We start from the raw sequence: 15,244 nt of genomic DNA, 5'->3' as shown, positions 1-15,244 counted from the left end.
TCAAATGTAAGTTTGCTGATTGTAGGTTTCTGCTGCTCTTTACACTCAAAGATGAACACACACCTGTTGTCCACTCAGTGTTAGAGTTTATACCTGTGGAGATAACTTGTATTCTGTTTCCAGCCTTTATTGCAATTATCTTACTGTAGTATACTCCTGTCTAGTCAGCCTCTGTTGGTTAAGGGTGAGCGCGCGCATAAAGCAGCATGACCACTGACCTTTCCCTTCAGCTGAAGAATGGTGCGTTCAGGAACGCCTCCAGCTCCTCCATGTGAGCCAATCGGATCTGCCACCGGAACACGCGTTTCTACGACACATTTCCACTTAAAACTCACTCGGTCCCACTTTCATGATCTGCCTATTGCACTGTATACGTTTAAGATTATGGCTCTACTACGGGTGTTAGAGATCGTATTTTTCTTCTATTTCGCCACTCATATTCCTATCACTTTATTCATTGACTTACAAGCGCTGCTGCCTGGACATGTGTACCCTCAGCCGGTAAGCACCCAAACTATAGGAGCCAATAACAGACAGTAGGTTATGCGTACATGCATGCATGTTCTGTTGTCACACTCTGACACTGTGTTTTGTGCAGCTGAAGGATCTGCTGAGCTGGTACGCTGAGGATTTTAAAGACCCGATGGTTCTGGATCCTCCAATCTGGTTCAAGTCCTTCATTTTCTGCGAGGCTTTGCTCCAGCTGCCTTTCTTTCCCATCGCAGCCTATGCTTTCCTAAAAGGTCAGTAAACAGAAAACGTAAGGTGTAAAGCCTTAAACTTAGACCTGTGCCAGACCTGCATCAAAAACTCTCAGTTTGAATCCCGCCTTGTTCATTTCTAGATACAGGAGAGTGCATTAACACAAAGTTATTGTGTTTTGAGAATGTGCGTGACTAATATTTGATTTCGGCATTGATAAGGCGACTTCATCGAATAACGTTATTACAATAATAACGAGTATTAATTCACAGTTACATCTATGGATCACAATAAAACTCTGTGAAAGATTAAAGACTGAATAAAGTTTTTAATTCTTTGAAAACAATCCATGAAGCACAGTTAGACTTATATGATTTAAAAAGGAGCCATCATTTATGACTATACTTTTAACCTGTGTCTGGCACTTGTCTTTGAGTACCAGCTCAAACCTGACCCCTCTTGGATATTTGCTGTACTAACACCAGTGGTGAGGAGGAAGACCTGGCAAACATGTCCATTTAGTTTAATTGCACGTTTACTTTTCCTTATCCATGTATTTGACTTTGTATTTTTTCATTAAGGGTGCAGGTCTTGTCTTTCCAGTCTGTGCCAATCTCACACTGTTCTTTCAATGATGATCTTATCTGAAGGTGTAACAATAAATGATAACAAGAGTTACACAAACATCATTCAAGGACCTCAGGACATTGTTATAGATAACAGCCAATGGTTCCTAATTATGTAAGACCTAAAATAAATAAATAAACAGAATGATAATACACAAAACACTGAAACGTCATATTTAATTTAAAAAGAGCACAAAGACAACACATCAAGAGTTGAAACATTAGTATCATTGGAGACATGATATGCCCGTTTTAAATCTGATTCCAGCAACACGTTTAAAAAAGACTTAGACTGTTTTGCCACTTTATCGGTTTCAGTCACTTGAAACTGTTGTTAATTGGTTAACTGCGGCTGCACGGTGGTGAAGTGGTTTGGCGCTTTTACCTCACAGCGAGGATGTCCCTGGTTGAATCCCCGTCTGGAGCCGCTCTGTGTAGAGTTTGCATGTTCTCCCTGTGCAATGCGTAGCTTCTCTCTGGGTACTCTTCTTTCCTCCCACAGTCAAAAAGACATGCTCGTGAGGATACCTGGGCTCATGTGAATGTGAGTGTGGATGGTTGTCTATCTCTATGGCCTTGTTCACACTGCACCTCCAAATCTGAATTTGAGCACATCCAGATTTTATGGTTTAATTGTTTTGCCAGTCTGAACACAAAAAGCCACATGAGATCTGATTTTTTTTTCCTAATCTGATTCAATACATATGGAGTTGGTTTGAAATGTGATTCAAATCTGAGTCCTACAGATCCGATTCAATCTGAAGAATCTCAACGCAACACCAGTGGAAAAACAACAATGACGTAGATCCAGAAGTTAACTTTGGTCAGTGAAAGAAAACAGCAAGAATCAAACCAAACGTAGTAAAACAAGCCCGCGGACAGACTGCTCCGTAAAATCATTTGCATCAGACATAATCACACTTCTCTGTCATCCATTTTGCTGGGTGTAACCTGTTACCATAGGAACCAATGTGGATCAGACCATGTCAATATGGACAGGCAGATTATATCTGGTCACTAGAAATTTGTAATGTGGACGGTCAGTCAGTTAGATTGGATTCTGATCATATTTTGGCGTCAGTCTGAACAAAGCCTTTATGTCAGCCCTGTGATTATGAGTCCAGGATGTATCCTGCCTTTCAGCCAATGATAGCTGAGATCGACTCTGAACGGGAATAACGGATGGATGGTTTAACTCCACCTTGCTTTGTTTACTAATTTCACTATTTATAGCCACCTTTTTGTCATTGCATGAAATCTCACATTCCTACCTCTTAATTATTCATTCATTTAATTACTTAATTCACTTAATTATTCATTATTCACGGTCCTAGAGGAACACATTTTCATCTCACTGTGTGCTTTGTATATGGTTGAAATGACAATAGAGAGAAAGCTTGACTTTTAAGGATTATACTGCATGTATCTGAATGTATTCATCAGGTTATTTTTTTCACTTCAATCTTGCAAAATGATTTCCTCGGTGATTAATAAAGTTTTATCTCATCTGACCTGTCTTTCTCGTCTTTCAGGCGGCTGTAAGTGGATCAGGACTCCTGCCATCATTTACTCCGCACATGTTGCTACCACGCTGGTCCCGATCCTCGCTCACATCCTCTTCTATCAGTTCCCTCTGAAGCCCCACCCTGGTCCTCAGACCCTGCAGGAGCGCTGGATGCTGGTCTCCATATACGCTCCGTACCTGTTGGTTCCCGTGATGCTGCTCCTCACCATGCTGTTCTCCTCCTCGTACAAGCACACCCCCAAAACCAAGAAGAAGTGACCTAATGTGCTCTGACTTTAGCCAATATTTTTTTACCTTTTCTACCTAAATCTGTGTATTTGATTTGTATGCCTGTCTCACACTATCACTGTGATTTTAAAACAAGCCAAAATGAGCACTTTGAATGTTTACTTTTAAACGTTTAAACACATTTTTGAAACAGATTTGGTGAGTTATTGTGTGCAAAAGACTTTAAGTATCTAAATGAAATATACTGTATATTGCAGCAATAAGTAACCTGCTTTGCATTATACACATTTTATTAGACTTGGTTTTCCTTTTTATACAGACAGATACACAGATATATCACTTATTGGTCCAGGGACTCATCAGGCATGTGGCTGTTGAAGCTGGGGATCGAACCCCTGACCTTCCGGTTAGGAGATGACTGATGCTACCACTTAGGCTTAATTAAGAACAAATATGACCCTGCTGGTCTTTACACAGGATTTTAAAAGACTTTTGTAAGGTCTAAAAATAATAAAAGGTCTTCAAATCAACGACAGATGCTCCTTTGCGCTGTCTTTAGTTTTATGTCCTCTCCCTCTGTAATCAGAAATGATCCTGTGTTTTCAAAAATGACAAAAACCCTGGGTTATAAGAAAGGTTGTTAAAAGATGAGCGATTAAAATATAAACGCGTAAGCTTGCAAAGACTCAAAAGAATTAACTTGATTATCTCTGTAATGTTATCTCAGAGGGAAAAGTGCCCTGTTTGCAAAGCACACTCACTTGTCTTCCTTGTAGTTGTTTGGGATTGATAACAAAGCATTAAGTATGACAAAGTGATCTCCCATGGATCAGTGGTTGAGATGGGTCAGGACGTACAATTTGTTACAGTGTGTCGTAAACATTAAAGAAGGCCAAGTAAAAAAACTAAAAAAATTGAAGCTAAAATAAAAAGTAACAACGCAGTATCATATAGTTTAAATACATTTTAAATAGATAATGGCTTAAAACGATTAAAGAGAAGGTTGTGAGACCTTACCATACTGTATTTACTGTCTACAGACCTGTTTACGTTTTTAACCACCAGAGGGCGTCAAATCTAAACAAATAAGAAAATTACTTTTTTCAATAGGCCTTTAGCCCTATTCTCAAAAGCTTCACCTTTATATTCATTGTCTGTTTCACCCTTACAGTAGGCTGTGTATCCTTTTTACTGAAATTGAATACATTTTTTCGAAGGCCATTTTTGGATTCCTTTATTAGCTCAATAGATCGTTGAGGGTCAACCCTCTTTCAAAATGACAGTCATTACATGCTCAATACAGATACATCATTTACTAAACAAGAACACAGATGATCAGAAGGCCACTTAAATCAGCAAAGTGGGGGATTTCTAAGAAGCGAGGACTATTGAAAGAAATCAAATGAGTGTAAGAAAACAGTTAAAATGCACTAAACCAATTAAGTGAGCTCAAAACAATATAGGCCTAACACATGTAAAACAGTTTAATGAGTGTATTGGTTTTCTTTTATGACATCATAAATTACCATATTACATGGTAAATGATCTTATATCATATGTTAAAAATAAAGATTTATCGAGCTTGTTATGATATTAATGCAATCCTTTAACTTAAATGATTGTCAAGTGTTTTTTTAATGTTTACTTTATTATGTAGAGTTTATTGGGTTTGTGTTGCCTCAAGTTCAACTTGTTGCAAAAGATAGAATATTTGCTGTTACCATTTTAAATACCTGAAATATACGTTATCACCTTGATATTTGCAGTATATGATTATAAAATGGGGATTCTTTCATGTAACCAAATATTTGAATTATTCCTTTTTATTAGTTTTTTTGTGAAGCACAGTAAACATACGGTGGCCAGCAGGAGTCACACCCTCAACTACTGCTGAAACGACAAATATTTAGAAAGACGCGTAGCATATCACACAGCATAAAACACGTAATAATATAGTTTTTAAATATCACAGCAGTATACAAAATGTAGTTTAACACAATTACTGTGGCTAAGTTGGTAGAGTTGGTCATGTCTCAACAGGAAGGTAGACGGTTTGATCCCCACCTCTTGCAGCCACATGTCTGATGTGTCCTTTGACACTTAACCCTGCATTGCTCCCGCTGCTTCATCGAAGGCGTATGAATGACTATGGATGGGATTAGTTACTTATGATGGTCTCATTACACTACTGCCTTCATTGTGTGAATGGATAGACGTGACATGTGGTGTAAAAGCACTGCGAGTAGTCCGAAGACAAGAAAACGGCTTTATAAACTCAAGTCCAGTTACCATTTACCAAACAGTAAGACTAAAAATGAGAAACGATTAAGCCAAGACAGACGGGAAACCGAAGAACAGCGATGACAAACGGGGGAAAATAAGGACTAAAGAAACGAGGGGGGAAATCTCAGATGATTAATTCAAATCTGTAAAAGACAAAAACATATATAAATAAGATTACAGGAGCAATACAATTATAAAGACACAAAAAATGTTGTTGAAGGGTACGGAGAGACGCAAGAGAGGGTCTAACCATCTCAGCGGAACAACATGTTACACCAGCCTCCGCGGAGGGATACACTATAAAAACCAGAACACGGCACTAGAGTTCAGTATTGTTGAAGTCATCGGCAGGAGGGGAGGAGCAGCTGCCGTGTGTGTTGTTGTGACAGCTCTGTACAGTGAATAAAAGCTGTACAGTTTATGTTAAGCAGCTGGTTAAACAGTCGATAAACGTGGATGAACGTTTGAGCACAGGAGACGGCTGCTAGCTGAGCTAACACTGGCTCTCCTGTGAGACCTGACGACGGAGGACAATGATGCTCAGTGGATGAAACGCTCTGCTTTTTGATTTTTTCCAGAGGAGACTCTTTTCTCGTGGACCTTTTCTCGATGAAAACAAGGACTTAACGATTTAACAGCGTCTGTGTTGACATTTCTGCTGCATCTTTTTTTTAAAGCTCGCTCGCTGATGTTTTGCTAGCTTTACAGGCAGCTATATAACTTGTTTATGTCTTAAAGAAGCAGGTTTTTACAAGCCACCAGACAAGCTAGTGTTATGTTAATGATATTATTGGCAGCATGTTTGCAGAGGTTTCCTCCAGGCAGCAGCAGCAGCAGCTATGATGACGCTATGTGTTGCAGCCTCTGCTATGTTATGTCACTGTAGGGCTAACAGATAGCTCGCTGTCTGCAGCTGCTCTCAGCCCCTTTGCACGCTTCATGTCCTGCAGGGCTGGCATCATGTAGACTGTCCCTCTCAACACGTCTGGAGACTGGGGGACACACGGGATGTGCTTGTGAGGCTCCTTGGGGAGTTAAAAAAAACGCAAAGCTGGATTGCATCTATCCAACTGGGTCAGCTGCTGAGAGGCTGGCACTGAGATCTGTGTAGCCCAGGATTGTTGGAGCAGTCTGTCCTGTGTGACATTACAAACATCACAGCCAGCTTAATAGGAGTGCATCATGTCGTGCAATATTAAGGCACACGAGTTAGACAGCAACTGAAGGATATTTTCATGATTGCTCAATCTGTTAAATCAGTCTATGAAATGTCACATACTTGGGAAAAGGCTTCTTGAAATATCCAAGCACCCTAAAGTTAGGTGTGCAGACTGCTTCTTCTGTCCTAACCAACAGCCTTAAAGCTGAAATACTCTTAATTCACTGTCATCAATGACGAAGAAAATCAAAACACCTTGATGAAGCTGTAATCAACATTGGTTGACAAGTTGTGCTTGAACACTTGCTCTGAACTGGCAGCCCATCATGAAATAAATCTGCAGCACAAGAAGAAGAACATTTCCAGGAGTCGCTGTTTGTTTTTTTTTGCTCCAGGATTATTTTCAAGGCAACCATTAAGGTTTCCCCACCAAGCTGAGCCGCCAGACCCCTCACGATGGAGACTGTGGGGGATTTTGAGTACAGCAGAAAAGACCTGGTTGGACATGGAGCCTTCGCTGTGGTGTTTAAAGGAAGACACAGAAAGGTAAATACACAGCTTGTCTGCAGTGTTTCTCCCCCCCTGCTCTTGTAGGAAAAGGAAGGCAAGCTTCATTTGCAAATCTGGGTCAATGCAGGATGCAGTTCTGCAGCATATGAAGGCTGTCACCAAATTTTAAGGGGGTCTGCTTGTGAGACTACACGCCTACATGAAGCTGTATGGCCTTCACAGGGGATTGTCTTGTTATTTTGTCTGTTAGTTGGATACATGTGAGGATGTGTTTCGCTTCATTCATGAAACCAGGATGAGTCAGGCAGCAGTGAATGACTTGGTGACGTAAAGAGGAGGCAGGAGGGGAGTATGGGGTGCAGTGCTTTTCCTTTTTTTTTTTTTTTTAGGATGCAAGACTCCCTTATGTAATGCTGCACATTCATACTTTATTATTTTTTAATTTCACAGATATTTCTCCATTCAGATCATTGTTGTCATGTACAGGGGACACCTGGCCAAATGAGCCACAAGACATGATTTCCTCAATAAACAAGAAAACAGACGAAGGTTAAAGCAAGATTAATATGCTTACACATACATAAAAATGGATTTTATATCCATATATAGATCTCGTCATATAGTACTTGAATAAATCTAAAAGCTTTTCCCCCAGTGGAACAAAATATTGCTTCAAAGACGTCCAGGAAAAGGAGGTTGTGATTTCCATCCTTTTAAGGTTGAGAGAGGATAAGTGGGTGGGAATTTGACCCAGAAAAAAAAAGACATCATTGAATCTTTTAAAGCTAGCCAATCAAGATGTGAATATAGTTTGTTTTTATTTAGATCCCCATTCGCTGAACAACAAGGCAATACACACAACATTCCAGTACGACCAACAACAACGTAACCATAGCGCCAAAAACTCCTCAGTGACACCATGTAGTAGCTTCATGCTAACGTCATGCCTCCCTGTATGACTCTCACATGTGAGCTCATCACACCTGGTGAGGGTGCGGTTAGGAGGACGTTTGTTTCTGTACGTGTGACAGAGATGCAACAGTATGACATCACGTTGCCCTCTTTCGCTGCTGGTGAGAAACAGATGGTGCTGAAGTCCTCGATGAACGCCACATTAGAGGCTCACATCACTTCCTGCTGCTGGGGCGGGGACGAGCAGTGAGCGTCTCTCACAGTCAGGACGTTCCCATACCGGTCTGTCCTTAACAAAGCAGCTGATAGCGTTACTGTTGTGATACCAGATTATTTACATTACTACTAATCCCACATGGGTTTGGATGTTGGCCTGGCTGACATGAACAGGTACAGACAGAGGATGGATGACACAGCTCTGATTGACGGTCAGTCCCAACTGAGAAAGAACAAGAACACATTTAACACCTCAACTTTCACATGGACAATTTGTCTGACAGCTTCTCTCTCTCTCTCTCTCTCTCTCTCTCTCTCCGTATTGTCTGCTAAGAGTGAATAGTGAAGAGGATTTAGAACGTGAAGCTGCTTATTTCATATTTTAATGACCAAATCTGATCTGTATGTTTTAGAGGAAAGGAGACCTGTGTGGATTATTATTCTCCACTCCAGAAACAATTAGACAAGGTTTGTTCAAACATTGGAACTATAAAACTCTGATACAAGTCTAGTCATATTCAAACGATATCTGTTTTGATGTCACTGGATCAAAGATACAAGTCCTACATACACATATTGGCAAAAACCACATCAGAAAAATCCACAAACTTCGTCACACTGTCTAAATGGCTCAAATATTTTAGTAATGTCTTTCTGCAGATCGTCTCCTTCAGCTCGTTGCATCTTTTGATCAGAGACTGAAGGTCTGAATTATTTATAAAGCTTTGGTACTCACTGATACTTTACTTTTTGACCAATCTTTACTTTAAACAAAGCTAAGCTAACGTTAGCAGCAGCTCGGCTTGTAGCCCCCCGGGACGATCCTCGTCTTTTGGAGCATTTTAAAGAGAAACTGCTTCATTCAGCGTCGCTCTCACTGACGTTACATTCGCAGCGAGCTCTACGCTGTCGTTGTTTGCTATCGCTTCACGGTCGTTGACCTGACATTGCTCCTTTTTTCGCTGCGCTATCAGTGGCTGTAAACTGCAGCTCGCTGTTTTTTGGAGCAGGCTGGAATAATTGTGTTCTAGTTACACATGTTGACGTTCTTCAGGGCTGATGCTTTCATTGCTGCATAAACTGGTGGACTCTTATTTCCAAACCTATCTGCAAACACTCGTCCATCAAAGCTGTGCACTGAGCGCAGCCTCGACTGCTGTAAATACCTCCCCAGCAGGTGATCAGTGTATTAACTATTTAAGTCTTGTCATCTGCGTGCCATTTAGCCTATTTATAGGATAATTCCGTCCACGTCGGAGGAGCAGAAAGGTTAGAGCAACCTGCATGCTTCAGAGGGGATGAACCGCTTCTGACATTGGTTCTCTGTAACCATATTAAAAAAAAGAATCATTTTAAATGATACAAAGGCTCAGGAGAGATAAGGTAGCCCACTCCGCTAATTGTGTTTTATGCTTTGCTCTGTCAGTTTATTTCCCCATACTCAGTGAACGACAAACACTTCAACATTCCCATCCTGTGAAACTGAGTGTTCACATATGTCTGCCTTCGTCAGCTCAGCAAAACATGTCACTCAATTCATCACAAGTGCTTATTTTGTTGGGCCACCGGTAGCCCAGCCCGCTACCGGTGGTCCGGAGGCTGTCTTCTTTCAGGCCGGGTTCATCTGACCTGTGGCTTCTTTCCTGCACGTTCTCTCTCTCTCTCTCTCTCTCTCTCTCTCTCTCTCTCTCTCTCTCTCTCTCTCTCTCCCCCTCCCTCCCTCCCGAGTTCTGACTTTGTCCTGTCTCTAAATAAAAGCATAGAAAACCCCCAGCAGCAGCTCTTGTGTTCTGAAGGTAAAATACGTGTTTTTGTCGGTGGGGGTCTGGGGGCTTTCGCTCTGTATTACAATATAACAATCTGAGCAGGTCAGTGACAAAAGCCAAACTTTTAAAGGGTGTTAGTACTTCTTTGGTATCGTCTGCTGTCGGTCTTGTTCTCACACTGTCTTACACAGGCCTTCAGTTCAGTGTCTTTTGCTGATCTCTGTTGCTGTATAATCAGCGGTGATTCACAAATGAGATCATGCAGTATTCTGGAAAATGAAAGCTCCTGTTCCTGTCGGTGCAGAGAACTGCTTACTCATCGATACTTCGCTCCTCATTATATGATGCATTACCCGGCTATTAGTTTGGTTTCTCCCCCTCCCTCGTCCTCTCCTCACCCCTCCAGCGTTACGTGACCGTCCGTCCAGCGAGGTCACATCTTTTATTTTCTTCATTGGGTGTCGTGTCGGCAGCTCGGATACACTTGGCTGGACAGGCTGTCAGCGATCTGGGGATGGACGCAGCTCAGTTGGCATTGTATTATAGACACACACACACACACACACACACACACACACACGCTCCCCTACCTTATATCGGTTTCTGTACCAGACTCAAAGTGTAGTACAAGGACAAACTCCTTTGAACCCACATTCATTTGGAAACATGTCATTTTTGTATCTATAGTATACGTAGCTTCTATTTAAACAAACTTTCTATGTAGGTCCAGACAATATAATTATCCTTCGGTTAATATTAAACTAGGACATTTTAATGAATACAGAAAGATCAGATTTCCTGTTACTGAAAATGAAAAGCTGCAGCCGTCCTCATCAGAGAGACTGTTTAACTGATTTCATGAAGCTAGTGGACTCAGTTTGTTGAAGTCAGCTCATGGTCATGTTTTGGTTTTTTATGAACTGCTTTCAAATTTAACTGGATGAAGCATTTTATTCACGAGAAATCCATCTCAGCTGAAATGTGCAGCAGCCCCGAAATGCTGGAGTTCATTTCCTGAGATTCATCGTCAGAGAAGCATTATCAAGTTATTCACAATAATTAATAATGATGGTTACAACAATCGTTCATGACCAATATCAATCACAAAAGAACAAATATTGTGTTACTGTCGTCTTCCATGTTCCAGCCTCACGTCTGTTTATCTCAAGGGCATTGTGCCGGCCTCTCCCGGCTTTATTTCAGTGTCTTCAGCTGCGTGTTTGCAGCACATGATCTGAGAGCCTCTTAGCTCATGTGACCTCCCAAAGTCTTCCTATACCTGCTGCAGGAGCTCATCTGGAAACATGATCCCAGCACAGGGGTCAAAAGAATCGTCCCCTCTCCTCCATCGTTAGCTTTTAGTGTAAGTAGGCTGGCCGCCGCTGCACTCGCTGTCATCTGAGTGCCTCGTCATTCAGCGGCTCATTCAGAGCGATGGGCTGGTCTGACTGTCAGAAACTCACGTGACCCGCTGTTATTGGAACGTATAAAATTTCCCTCGTCCTTCAGGCCAGCTTTCTCACAGAGACGCTGACAGAGTCATTTAGGTCAGCAGGCTTTTAGAGCACACTTCATTTAAATGTCTCCTTCTTTTCATTAAAATGTCCGTGCTGCTGCAGCAGAGGGGAGAGGCCTGTTGTCTGAAATAAATCACTGCTTTAAGATAACACGAGTTGAACTCAACCCTGAGAGCTAGTTTAATAACATAAAAAGACATTTTGATGCAAAAATGTCAGTTTCAGAGGAAAACTAAATGATTTTAAGTCACTTATAATACACGTTTTTAACCTCTGCTGTTTCTGCTTTTAAGTTGACAACTCTTATTTGAAAACATCACATAATAGATATTACATAAAAATAGCAAATAAATTGATATTATATAAAAATAGCACATAGATAGCACATCAAACGGATGTTGTTCTGTCTTTGATTGGTCCTATGACAATCTAATGCTTGCAAAAGTTTCAGAGGTTCGTACTTAAAGTGCATCAACCGGCAGTGGAGGAATACGGACGCTATTTTGGCTGCATTTGGAGCGGAAGTGGTTTGATGCAAATTCGCGACAATAGGCGTCAAGGGGTTAACATTTTAAAGCAGCAGTTGGAGTCCAAAACAAATTTCCCCAAGTGGGCAAAAAAGTGTATCGTACTGTGTCACATGTTATCGTATCATGAGAGTAAAGCTGCAAATGTCATTGTTATTGTTCGTTTTTTGGCGTTTATTTTTATGATTCATGAATTGTTCTCCAAGTCCTTAAAATGTGACAAAATGCTTTTCACTATGATCAGAAGTGGACTCAACCTAAACTTAAAAAAACTATTTTTTAATCTTCTGTCGAAAGAGACGAAGATTAAATAGAAGGTGCTTCAACCAGCAAACGTGTAGATGTAACATAACATAAATATGTTGACTTGAAAAATAATCAAAATAAATGAACCGATGAATCCACTTATCATTGCAGCTGGAGCTCAAAGAAGCGATGAAATCATAAATCAGTAATTGTTTGCAGAATACATGGCAAGCTATAGCTTAACTTGTCTTCCTCTTCGTCTTCCATGGAGACTTGTCCCCCGTACTAAACTCAGTCCTGAGCGAGAGTGGGACCCAGCTGTATTTATCAGCCTGCTTACTTTAAGTGACCACGACACCTTCATGTGCCTCTTCCTGTTAAATGTTGATTTTAATAATGTCGTAACTGTCCCGCTGAAAGAGGAGCAGTGTATATTTAACCTCCTCTCTCTCACACACACACACACACACACACACACAACTCTATATAAAGTGCTGAAGCTTTCAGGGTGAGCTGCATGTCTCAATGTAAAGGCTTATTTGACATGAGACATTTCACTGGAAGTTGTATGAAGTTTTTTCCTCTCTCTTTATCGTCTCTGCAGAAGACAGATTGGGAGGTGGCCATCAAGAGCATCAATAAGAAGAACCTGTCCAAGTCCCAGATCCTTCTTGGCAAGGAAATCAAAATCCTAAAGGTAAGCATGACCCTTAATTGCCCCTCACTTATCTCGTCAGTGCAATCAAAGAACAATCTGATACTGGCCTCGTGTTAGTCTGCGCCCCTCCGCAGAGAAATAGGCTCTGAGTGTTTGGATAGAAATGTCACAAGACTCCATTAGCTTCTGCTTATCTTCCATCATGTTTTTCTCCTCTTACTCAGGAGCTGCAGCATGAAAACATTGTGGCACTTTACGATGTCCAGGTAAGATGTTAATCTTTTTATCATCTAATCAGATAAAAGAGCACTAAGTACTTTTTTTCATCAGTGCATGATTTCTCCTCTCCACCCAGTGTTGTGTTACTCAGAGAGCTATTTTAAGGCAGACGGGTACGTCTAGGACCTTCTATGTTCCAAAATCTACGAGGCAAAATTATTATCAAGTCAAATAAATCTACATCCCTAAATCTGATCGAGTTTTCAGTCCGATCAGTCCAGGTGTCAGAGTTGATATGTGTAGCCTCAGACAATGAGTCTGCTGCTTCTAATAAATACCAGATCTTGCAGGGCTTGAGCCACAGCTCCCCTGTTACAGTTAACAATCTTCAAACACCAGCGTAAGATATCCTTTCAAAGTTTGGCCCTGAAACAAACACGGTTTCTGGGATTAGATTGAAATGCTCAAATATGGTGAGAATTGCTTCAGTTTGAAAACATCTGCTTGCTTCAGAGCAGAAGAAGACATTCAATGTGAGGGGAATATTTTATTGTGCTTTAATTGGCTTCTAAAAACAGCTATCCGCTAAAGCTGTCTGTCCTTTTCTACTCGTCTGGACTTCAGAGAGCTGGTCGTGAAACTGCCACTTCATGCTTGCATGTCCAAGAACAGATTTAAAAAGACTACAACACCAATACAAAGCGTCTCCTGGCTAAACTGTGAAGCCTGTGTCAAGTCTGACTCAGTGGAGAAGAGTGTATTGTGGTGAATGTGAAAGGCAGCACTGTCACGTATACAGAACGCTGGTTGACACTCATCCATGAACCCATGTCCTCTTGTTCAACGCTGGGGTCCGGTGTTACATGTTCCCAGCAGCCTCAAACCTAGATAGATAAATACACAGAGGCAGGATATCAGACGAACTTTCAAAGCTGCCTCTTTCTAGCATCTATTGTTAGTTCAATGAAGATGCTACGAGTTGTTCGACATGGAGTGTCTGATCGCCTTTTGCATCACACACAAACAGCTTAAACACGTAGTTGTATGTAAAACATGTAAACATCAGAGAGAGCCATAAAACAGTAAATCAGACTTACATTGGCTATTCAGTTATGTGGCAACCTCCGGTGCTTAAAAAACAAAGCCAATGCTTGACCCTCCACTTGAGGCTGGCCCCAAAGTTCAAGGGATCCCCATCAGGTCTCATATGAAAATGTCATTTTTTACAGCAGACATAAACCTGCTTCCAGAATGGTTCAAAAGATACATGTTTCCTAATTGTTTAAAACTATATGGACGATATGGATTGTTTTTATAACTCCAAAGGAAAAACCGAAGGGTTTTGCAAACGTGCATAGTTAGAGGCACGGCTGAGTTGGGTGACTGGTGGGTGTATTGTTCATGTTGTTCATTCAGGAGGCTTAAGACCTGTACTCAGCTCCATCTCTTTGCCTCTAACTTGACTGATTGAAAGTCAGGTTGAGATAACAGGGTCGTTGGGTTTTAAAACTCCTCTTCAGAAACCGACGGTTACAGTCACCAACACTACATTCATTTTTTATACAGTCTGTGGTTTCTGCTGATGTGAACACAAAACCGATGACGGCTAATTCTGAGTGTATCCGTCTGGAAACTTCTATAATGTCTCCTCACTCGTAGATTTAGAAAAGTTCAGTTTGCTTATGTACGCACATGTTTAGTTCACTTCCTATAAGGAGATGAAAACAGTTGAAATGATGATAAAGCACTTCCCACGTTGTAGAGGTCCTTCCTGTGTTTGCGTAAGCCTCCCACAGGGACCCTCCTGAACACTCCATCCACTCCTCCACCAGTCTCCTCATCCCTCCATCAGACCATTTAATGTAATAAACTCTTCCAGAGGCAGATTATAGAGCATGAGAAGCCCAGTCATTACTCTGCAGGCAGGACACAGCAGAGTATCTTACTTCCATTAGTGGGCAGACTCAAAGAAACATAGTGGTATAAAGTAAGATAGCCAACATTTTCTATGCTTTTACAACACCACTTCTTTTAAATCCATACAATCATTATTTTTGTACGGTCACATATTATGTAAAATCCACTTCACAATGGGTTTTTTTACACTAACATGTGCACCTAGTCCGTCTACAAAACCCCCAATGATGAGA

General features: G+C 41.1%; 2 protein-coding genes across 2 annotated transcripts in view; both read left to right on the top strand.

The window, feature by feature from the left end:
* The first annotated feature begins 240 nt into the window (after nucleotides 1-240).
* Nucleotides 241-4,697, top strand: tmem97 (transmembrane protein 97). Its single transcript, XM_079354728.1, has 3 exons — nucleotides 241-501; nucleotides 599-743; nucleotides 2,861-4,697. Exons 1-3 carry the CDS (start codon nucleotides 385-387, stop codon nucleotides 3,109-3,111), a joined length of 513 nt encoding a protein of 170 aa, XP_079210854.1. The 5' UTR covers nucleotides 241-384; the 3' UTR covers nucleotides 3,112-4,697.
* A 959-nt stretch (nucleotides 4,698-5,656) lies between these two features.
* ulk2 (unc-51 like autophagy activating kinase 2) overlaps nucleotides 5,657-15,244 on the top strand; it is a 40,510-nt gene continuing 30,922 nt past the window's right edge. Inside the window, exons 1-3 of the mRNA XM_079353735.1 lie at nucleotides 5,657-7,069; nucleotides 12,822-12,914; nucleotides 13,100-13,141. Coding sequence (XP_079209861.1) covers nucleotides 6,980-7,069; nucleotides 12,822-12,914; nucleotides 13,100-13,141 — 225 coding nt within the window. The 5' untranslated portion in view covers nucleotides 5,657-6,979. The remainder of the gene's footprint in view (nucleotides 7,070-12,821; nucleotides 12,915-13,099; nucleotides 13,142-15,244) is intronic.

This window comes from Symphodus melops (assembly GCF_947650265.1).
Source record: "Symphodus melops genome assembly, chromosome: 10".
Taxonomy (NCBI): Eukaryota; Metazoa; Chordata; class Actinopteri; order Labriformes; family Labridae; genus Symphodus; species Symphodus melops.
The sequence above is the reverse complement of the archived record's forward strand: the minus strand, read 5'-3'. Positions and strand labels throughout refer to the sequence as shown.

Bases quoted from the DNA above. Each gene is read 5' to 3' on its own strand.
- tmem97 (XM_079354728.1), top strand. From the start codon at position 385: ATGGCTCTACTACGGGTGTTAGAGATCGTATTTTTCTTCTATTTCGCC. The intron at 502-598 runs GTAAGCACCCAA...TGTTTTGTGCAG, and splicing joins GACATGTGTACCCTCAGCCG to CTGAAGGATCTGCTGAGCTG. The intron at 744-2,860 runs GTCAGTAAACAG...CTCGTCTTTCAG, and splicing joins AGCCTATGCTTTCCTAAAAG to GCGGCTGTAAGTGGATCAGG.